We start from the raw sequence: 10,000 nt of genomic DNA on the forward strand, positions 1-10,000 counted from the left end.
TCAAAATAAATAAAATAAAATTAAAGGTAAGGTATGGGTTATTAGATCCAAATAATGCCCCAAAAAGCTAAAGACAATTTTTTTTAAAAGTCAGTAAATAATGAGAAAAGTTTTTGTCCAAAAGTCCACTTTTAATTTTTGGAATTAAAAAGATAGGATAAAAAGAGAGTATTATCGGTTCAGTGGTTAGTGATATCTTAATTTACATACACAGAAACCAGATTAACATCCTGTTACTAATAAAAAGAATTATATTTTAGCTTACCTAATATTTTTAGAATCCAAAACACGACCATCCAAACTCAATGGCACAATATAATCACCACTATCTGTATCAGCATCCAAGTTATCATCCTCCAAATGATAATCCTCATCCACTATTTCGTGATGATGGTCTGCTTCACTTGATCCATGTTGGTGATGGTCCTCTCCTTCACTTGATCCATTCTCGTGCGGTGTGTATTGTTCAGTTGGAATTATGTTGTTGTCATCAATTTCAGGTTCTTGTGATGAGTTTATATTGATTTCAGTTACAGCTGTGCCGAGGTCTCCCATTCGTCCTACATCTAAAAAAAAAAAATATATTAAATTCTGATCATGGAAAGAAAACAAAGTAGGGGGTATCAGCTTTTTTTACAGGAGCTTTCCATCTCTAACCCTACAGGGCCTATTAACCTAAAAATAACCTATCAAAAGCTACTGAGAAAATAAGATGAAACCCGCCATTTCATGATCCATGATTTTTTTTGTAAAAGTAACTGGATGTCTATGAGTCTCTTTGTCTGTCTTTATGTTTATACCATAGGATCAACAGAACTGATATGGTTCCCCTTTACAGAGTATCCGGGGAAGGTTCAAAAATAGTTTAGGGGAGGAAAATGGCCACTGAAAAACTTTTTTTTTTTTTTTTCTTTTTGAAACTAAACTTGAATATATACAAGTGTTAATGTTCGTTTGTCCTTCCTTCCATGTAGAGCTTTTATGAATGTTGTCATCCTTGTTTATTAGATCCCTAGCTTACCCTGTTCAATAAAAGTCGTCGTTTCTTCATTTATTGTAGGAATAGTAGTTATAGTAGTTTGTGTTGTGGTAACTAAATAGATAGATAGATAGTAATAGTAGTTTCTTCATTAATTGTAGGAATAGTAGTTATAGTAGTAGGAGTTGTTGTAACTAAATAGGTAGATAGATAAATAGTAGTTGTTTCTTCATTAATTGTAGGAATAGTAGTTATAGTAGTAGGAGTTGTTGCAACTAAATAGATAGATAGATAGTAATAGTAGTTTCTTCATTAATTGTAGGAATAGTAGTTATAGTAGTTAAAGTTGTAGTAACTAAATAGATAGATAGATAAATAGTAGTTGTTTCTTCATTAATTGTAAGAATAGTAGTTATAGTAGTTAAAGTTGTAGTAACTAAATAGATAGATAGATAAATAGTAGTTGTTTCTTCATTAATTGTAAGAATAGTAGTTATAGTAGTTAAAGTTGTAGTAACTAAATAGATAGATAGATAAATAGTAGTTGTTTCTTCATTAATTGTAAGAATAGTAGTTATAGTAGTTTGTGTTGTGGTAACTAAATAGATAGATAGATACAAATAAACTTTTGTTGTTCATTCTATGTTGACTTTAGATAGATAGATACATAGATAGCTATAGATAGTAATAGTAGTTCCTTTATTAATTGTAGGAATAGTTGTTATAGTAGTTGGAGTTAAATAGATAAATAGATAGATAGATAGAAAGATTGACATATAGATAGATAGATAGTTAGATAGATAGATAGATTGATAGAAAGATAGATAGAAAGAAAGATAGATAGAAAGATAGATAGATAGATAGATAGATAGATTGCTGGAGAAATATATAGATAAACAAATAGATAGATAGATATATCTTTTACCTGGATTTTGAACCAGAACGTTGAAAGTATGTCTTCTAGTTTGGCCGGAACCTTTTCCGCCGAGCAAAACATAAGCTTCAAGCTAAAAATAAAAAAAAATAGTACTCATACATAATGTAAAGCATCGTATTATATCCAGTTTTGTACGAACATAAAAATTTACTGGTCTTATTAAAGAGCTTTGATACTTATGGATGTTGTCATCCTTGTTTTTTTAAAAATTAGTCACACCCAAGGACTATAAATCATAATTTTATTTCCGAATAAGAAAAAAATATGCTACATTAGTAGTAAAAAGGAGAAAAAAACTTTTGCATATGCAAAAGTAGAGGTTGTTTGTCTGTCTATCTGTCTTTATGACCATCTGTCCGTCTGAAGCTTTAGATCTCGGTAACCGCTGATCTTAGGAGTTTTTGGTTCTCAGGAAATATATCAATCAATGGTGGTTTTAAGCTATTTTCAGAGGGATGTGAAGCTTCTAAAGGCTAGGCTAGAAAACATTAGATATGTAGAATAGTGTGGCCCAAATGAAGGTCTAAATCGCTTTTCAATGTGCGTTATGTAAAAATAGGTTATGTATTGTTTGTAGATTTTAGCACTATAATTGATTTTAAGAAAAAAACTATCGCTATCTCGTCAAATGCATATTTATTTTCACCTTTAATTCCCCAAATAATGAAAGCCTTACACCAGATATAAAGCAAAGCATCAAATTTTCTGTCTGTTTGTTTACAAACATTGAAATAAAATATTAAAATCACCAGGAATAAACATCATAACACAGGGGACTTACACAAAAAATTTTAGCCCCCCCCCCCCCCCCCCCCCCCCCGACTGATTAAGGTGCGGCAAGGGGCCCGACTGTAAGGGGTTAAAATGTATAAATAAAACAATGTTTTTAGACGTTTTTTGGAATTATTCGGCAGAAATGGCAGTTCTGCCTACTTTTTATGATTGCTTCATATTTGAACTCTTGTTACATTATTTTAGGTTGGCAGTTCTTTAATTATTTCTTGTTAAAATCATGAAAATATGAAGTTTTTGATAAAAAGCTTAAGATTGAAATTTCGAGATCAATTTTCATTGTAGAGAGGTCTAGTTTTCACTAAAAGGTCTACATTTGAGCCGGTAACAACTTCAAGGTATCCGCAAATTGATATGGTAAAGATTTAAAAAATCATGTTTTTTGGGGCCAGTCTAATGTAGAAGTAGGAGGTTGTATCTTTATATTTTTGGCAAATGTTTTAGAAGAGCTTCCCATTATATTTAGTTAGCAGGTTTTAGTCTAATTTTGAAAGAGCAAATAATGGAGAGAGAAAAAAGTATGCAATACATAATGACAGCCCATTTTTTATATAATAATATTTTTGCCCTTTCTGCAGCCAAATTAATATGAAACGAGGAGTTGACTTATCTTATTTATTTTGGAGATTTTTTGTTTCTGTCCGAATTATTACTGCAGTATTTATGTAATTTTTACAAGAGAATATATCCGGGAGGGAGGGGACATTGGACTGTAAATTACACTTGTACCCAAAGTTTTATTGCAACGCTATCATATTTCATGACTAAAAAAAATTTAGGTACTATTGTTAAATTTTATTTAGTAGTGTCAAAATTTTCAACCAATAATTTTGATAAACAAAAAGGTAATTTTGTTTTTCATCATTTGGGGTGTTTATCAATTAATCATCCATTGTCTTATCCCTTAATAGTACTGGTTCATATAAAATTCATGACGTCATAAGTTCTACGAGAATATTAATATGGAAAGGTCAATAAATCTAAATTTGTGTAGTTTTTAAAAGCAAAGCTTTTCTATTATTAGGATTGGTTCGTCTGTCCATAATAGTTAGCTATTTTCCTCAATTTAAATATGTTTAAATTGTCCTATTGCTTTAAAACTTTGCATGATGATTCCTATAGATGTTAGGCTCGATTTAGAATCCATAGCAACTCTATAATCGACATATTATATCTATATACATATTTCAATATTCTAAGAAGAATAAAATATCATACCTCGCACTCCCAAACACCTAAAACAGAAAGATAAATTAGTACAAATCAGTAAAAATATAAAATTTTAAAGATTTGTTTAAGGCGAAAAAAGTTGTATTTCTCAGTGATTTAATAAAATTTTAATTGGTTTTAAGTTTAAATAAGCAGTGTGAAATCTTTTCCATATTAAATCCCGAACAAACATATTATGCAAATCTGAATTTTCAAAATAGCAGCTTTATTATTCATTTAGGATGATTTTACAATAAATATGAGTGTAGATGCCTCTTTTGGTTACAAAATTCCACTGTTATTTTTTAATTAATCAGCACCAATAAAGCAAGATCTTAAAAACAGCATTTGGGGGAAATACTGGTGAACAAACATATTATGCAAATCCAAAACAAAGCAACAAAAAAAAAGGTTTTTGGGCACTTTTCTCCTCTTTTAAAGATTGATTATGATAAAATAATATTTTTTAAAGGGATATATGCATTAATTATTATGAAATATAGTATAAGGTAGAAATTAATGATTTTTCTAAATAAGAAATGATTGAAAAAAATAAATTTGATCCCTATCACTTTAGAGGACAGCTGCTGACCCCCAGTCTTATGGATGAACATAAATACATGTTAAAGATAAAAATTACCCTGAAAAGTATACAAAAATGTTTTTTTATGTGTTAAAAAAATTCATTTTAAAATCTTGATTTTGAGGATGATGACCTTTCAGATGCCCCTATTGGTGGTGATGGTGAGCCAAATGTTATCTAAGTACATGCCCATTACAACAACTTGTCTATTAACCTATGTACCATTTTTTGTAGTCATAGCAGCCTCCAATGGAGCCTTCCGACAAGAAATATAACCATCTTCTAAAAACTACAGTATTCACCTTATGAATTGAAGTAAATAAAATTGCAATTCTTTTCTTTTTTAATAATGCTGGGCTGGAGGATGCTATAACTACAAAAAATGGATCATAGTTTAATATATAAGTTGTCATCATGGACATGCACTTTGATAACATTTGGCTCACCATCACCACCTTCTTCTTCTTCTTCTAGGGCGTTCTGTACCGATAGTACACTGCCTACTGCTCGTGCGTTTGCACTAACAGTGTCTGGCCTACATGTTTTTAAGGAGAGAGAGAACTCGGCTACTGATCTCCCCCTCCGTTGCCAAAAAAGACGGCTGCAGGTTCCAGGTTGCCCTGTACATTACAGTTTTGTCTCCTCTGGCCTCCTGGTCGGTTAGCCATCCGGATGGATGTTCCCGGCTTGGACCACGTGGAGGTCCGACCATACCCCAAGCCCACCATCACCACCAATAGGGGCATCTTAAAGGTCATCATCCTCAAAATCAAGATTTTAAAAAAGATTTTTTCAACACACCAAAAAACATTTTTGTATAATTTTCAGGGTAATTTTTATCTTTAACATGTATTTAGGTTCATCCATAAGACTGGGGGTCAGCAGCTGTCCTCTAAAGTGATAGGGATCGAATTTATTTTTTTCAAACATTTCTTATTTAGAAAAATCATTAATTTCTACCTTATACTATATTTCATAATAATTAATGCATAAATCCCTTAAAAAATTATTATTTTATCATAATCAATCTTTGAAAGAGGAGAAAAGTGCCAAAAAACCTTTTTTTTGTTGCTTTGTTTTGGATTTGCATAATATGTTTGTTCACCAGTATTTCCCCCAAATGCTGTTTTTGAGATCTTGTGCTTTATTGGTGCTGATTAATTAAAAAATAACAGTGGAATTTTGTAACCAAAAGAGGCATCTAAATTTCATATTTATTGTAAAATCATCCTAAATGAATAATAAAGCTGCTATTTTGAAAATTCAGATTTGCATAATATGTTTGTTCGGGGTTTAATTTGAAGATGATGTAATTCAAATACCATAATATATAAGAACCTTAAAACAAACGTTGCTTAATAAAAGGGTGAAGGAATTAAAGATGACTTTGGCTGTCAGAAAAACGGAAATTTTTATCAAATTGGGGAACCACACAAACAGTTACCTAACATTAGCTGAGATAGCAGGAGGGGGCGTTCTACTCTAAACCCCCCTCCCCCCCCCACCCCCAAAGCTGATGTAGGTCTAGAATTGGTCCCGACTATAAAGGGTTAATACATAAATCTCCCCCCCCCCCCCCCAAAGTTTATATAGGCCTAGAATTGGCTCCGACTGTAAATGTATTTCCCCCTCCATTCCCCCAATTTGATATAGGTTCCTAATGTAAAGGGTGAAAGTACCTGAATCTTTTTCACTAAGGTTTGAGATCTGAATACCACATTCGTGCTTTTCATAGCTACCGTGAATCTCAACTCTAAAATTATAAATCAAGCATGGAATCATCTTAGAACATTTTATAATGTATACCACAAATTATGATAAACACAATTAACCCTTTCGCAGATGAAATGTAGACACAGAAGGTCTGTATAAAGACCCCAAAATAAGAGGCACAGTTAAGAGAAAGTCCGAGCAATCAATTACAAATTAATTTATGATTATAAAAAAGCTTTGCCTTGAAACAAACTCCAACTTAATTTACTTCTAAGTTTTTATCTTTAATCAATCACTCATATATATGTTTGTGTTGTCAGTAACGCAGCTTTATAGACATATAAACATCCTGTTACTTTATTATAAAGATTTACCTGTCTGTAATTTCTGGATGGCAAGCCTGCTTTTGAACACCTCCCTAAAATAAAACAAAAAATTTAATATTTTAAAAATTACAAATTTTATTATAAAAGTAAAAGGTTTTATGTCTGTTCATGTGTCTGTCTGAGTGTGTGTACCGACGGACCTCGCTAACCACTAGACCGATAAGGTTCTTCTTTAACCTAGGGGCACTTAAAGATAAAGCCATTTTAATTTAATTTGTCCAATGTTTATGTTGCGTTCAAGTCAAGAGAACCCGATCGGTTCAGCGGTTAGTGAGATCCTTCAATACATACAAACAAACAGACAAACACACGAACAAACATCCTATTACTTTATTATAAGGATATGTAAAGTTGTAAACTATTAAAATATAGTATCTATCCTATGTAGTTTTGTGTTGTATATGATTTCTTAAACAGAATAACCAATTTGGCTTAAATTTTCAATGAAGTTTTTTCTTGTTTATCCTTATACTAAAGTAACAGGATGTCTGTGTGTCTGTGTATCTGTGTATCTGTGTGTCTGTGTGTTTGTACCGAAGGATCTCGCTTACCGCTGAACCGATCGGGTTCTCCTTAACAGGATAGCTTCTCATACGTCCCGGGAAGGTTTATAACTATTTTGGGGGAGGATACCACCACCCTATCAGAAGAAATCGCCCCTAGAAAAAAATTACCCCTCCCGAAAAAGAGACTCCAACGAAACATAAACCAATTATTTCTGTAATTAGATATTTTAAATAAAAAAAACATTCAAAGTGCCACTAGAGGCCTCTAGGGGCGTAGCCGCTAGTTCATTAATATAAAGATAAATAAATTAATATAATTTAGATAAATAAAGGTAAAAAAGTTTTAATTAAATAGCTTTAAAGATAAATAGATAAACCATGCACCTTATTAAGCAGTAATACTACACTGGCTGAAACAGATAGATAGTAAGATAGATAATAAGATAGCTAGAAGATATATAGATAGATAAATCATGCACCTTATTAAACAGTAATATACCGGGGGAAACATATAGACAGTAAGATAGATAATAAGATATCTAGAAGATAGATAGATAGATAAGCCATGCACCGTATTAACGGTAATATACAAGGTGAAATAGATAGACAACAAGATAGATAATAAGATAGCTAGAAGATAGATAGATAAATCATGCACCTTATTGAGCAGTAATAAACCGGGTGAAACGGCTCCGTAGCGTTTTACTAAATCTTCAATCTGATAAAAATGGATAGATAGATGAACACACATAAAAAGGGTTAAAAAAGTAAAATGAAATATTATTTAATGAATTTTTAAAAACAGACACATACCTTAATTATAAAGTAGCTAAGCTTATATCAAGAATAATTATTTATCGCATCGTAATATAGACAGCTTTTAGCGGATAATTAATTAAAGCTCTTAGAATTTAATCCAGTTTTGTTAGCCCCGAGAGGCCACTATCTACCTACTATACCTTTAATCTCTTCCATTCCAAATTACATTCTCTTATAGATTCTTTTCCCTTTCTTCCTTTCAGTATTATCTATCGATCTACTTATCTATATATCTATGTATCTATCTATTTATCTATAATACCTTTAATCTTTTCCACTCCATATGACATTCTCTTATAGATTCTTTCCCCTTTCTTCCTTGCGGTATCTATTTTTCTATCTATCTATCTATCTATCCATCTATGTATCTATCTATCTATCTATCTATCTATCTATAATACCTTTAATCTCTTCCATTCCATATGACATTCTCTTATAGATTCTTTCCCCTTTCTACCTTGCGGTATCTATCTATGTATGTATTTATCTATCTATCTATATATGTCTATCTATCTATCTATCTATAATACCTTTAATCTCTTCCATTCCATATGACATTCTCTTATAGATTCTTTCCCCTTTCTACCTTGCGGTATCTATCTATGTATGTATTTATCTATCTATCTATATATGTCTATCTATGTATCTATCTATCTATCTATAATACCTTTAATCTCTTCCATTCCATATGACATTCTCTTATAGATTCTTTCCCCTTTCTACCATGTGGTATTACGTGCCTAAAAAAAAACAAAAAATAGTTAGATAACAAAAACCTTTTATTCGCCCTTATCCTGGGAGAGAGTGATTAAAAAAATATTTATGAACACAGAATAACTGTTTTATAAGTCACTTTTTGTTCGTTTACCAATCCTTGACTTTTTTTTGTTCATCGCCACTTCATGGAATCAGTCATTGATTTTTTACAAGGCAAAAATACTGATAAAGTAATACTTCCAGCTAGCTAAAATAACGATACCCCCCATAAACCCCTTTATCCCCTCCCCTCCTACTAGATCATGAAGCAACTGAACAATAAAAGAGCTCTATATTATCAAGCTAATTTGACGGCAAATTTTCCTTTGTCAATATCTCCCACGTCAGTCCTATATCCACTGCTAACACTTAAACACAAAGGTTTAACAATTAAAAATCCTACCTCAAAGCACAGTATTCCCAATCTGTGTCTGATTTACAAATCATGGTTATAGTATTTCCAGACAGACGGACGGACAGACAGACGGACGGAAAGACAGACAGACAGACGGACGGACGGACAGACGGACAGACAGACGGACAGACAGACAGACGGACAGACAAATGAAATTATAAAAAAATCCTACCTCCAAGCACAATATTCCCAATCTGTGTCTGATTTACATTTCATGGTTATAATATTTCCAGACAGACGGACAGACAGACAGACAGACGGACAGAAGGACAGACAGACGGACAGACAAAGTGAATTGTAAAAACTGACCTCCAAGCACAATATTCCCAATCTGTGTCTGATTTACATTTCATGGTTATAGTATTTCCAGACAGACGGACAGACAGACTGACTGATTGGCAGACAGACGGACAGACAGACGGACAGACAGACGGACGGACAGACAAATTTTATTATAAAAATCCTACCTCCAAGCACAATATTCCCAATCTGTGTCTGATTTACATTTCATGGTTATAGTATTTCCAGATAGACGGACGGACATACAGACGGACAAACGGACAGACGGACAGAAAGACGGACAGACAGACAGACGGACAGACAAATGAAATTATAAAAATCCTACCTCCAAGCACAATATTCCCAATCTGTGTCTGATTTACATTTCATGGTTATAATATTTCCAGACAGACGGACGGACAGACAGACAGACAGACGGACAGACAGACGGACAGACAGACGGACAGACAGACGGACAGACAGACAGACAGACGGACAGACGGACAGACGGACAGACAGACGGACAGACGGACAGACAAAGTTAATTTAAAAAAACCTACCTCCAAGCTAGGGTGGGTCGATTTTGGAATTTCACATTAGTAGACATTGGCAAGGGTTACTGGGCC

General features: G+C 32.8%; 1 protein-coding gene across 8 annotated transcripts in view; it reads right to left on the reverse strand.

Moving 5' to 3' along the window:
* Positions 1-10,000, reverse strand: part of LOC145327964 (uncharacterized) — a 29,713-nt gene that overhangs the window by 14,226 nt on the left and 5,487 nt on the right. For 4 of the 8 annotated variants that reach the window (XR_013882293.1, XM_080171482.1, XM_080171478.1 and 1 more), the window contains 7 exons: positions 8,592-8,664; positions 6,588-6,631; positions 6,180-6,253; positions 3,927-3,943; positions 1,905-1,986; positions 1,022-1,093; positions 266-566 (listed from right to left, as the gene is read on the reverse strand). Coding sequence is in view for 7 of the 8 variants with exons in the window: in XM_080171482.1 (XP_080027608.1) it covers positions 266-566; positions 1,022-1,093; positions 1,905-1,986; positions 3,927-3,943; positions 6,180-6,253; positions 6,588-6,631; positions 8,592-8,664 (663 nt within the window). In the remaining variant the exon portion in view is untranslated. Of the gene's footprint in view, positions 1-265; positions 567-1,021; positions 1,094-1,904; positions 1,987-3,926; positions 3,944-6,179; positions 6,254-6,587; positions 6,632-8,186; positions 8,248-8,325; positions 8,387-8,591; positions 8,665-9,267; positions 9,323-10,000 lie in introns of those variants that run through there. The other 4 variants (XM_080171481.1, XM_080171484.1, XM_080171483.1 and 1 more) reach the window with 4 other exon arrangements.

Source organism: Acartia tonsa, chromosome 9 (genome assembly GCF_053477335.1).
Source record: "Acartia tonsa isolate MP-2025a chromosome 9, ASM5347733v1, whole genome shotgun sequence".
Classification (NCBI taxonomy): Eukaryota; Metazoa; Arthropoda; class Copepoda; order Calanoida; family Acartiidae; genus Acartia; species Acartia tonsa.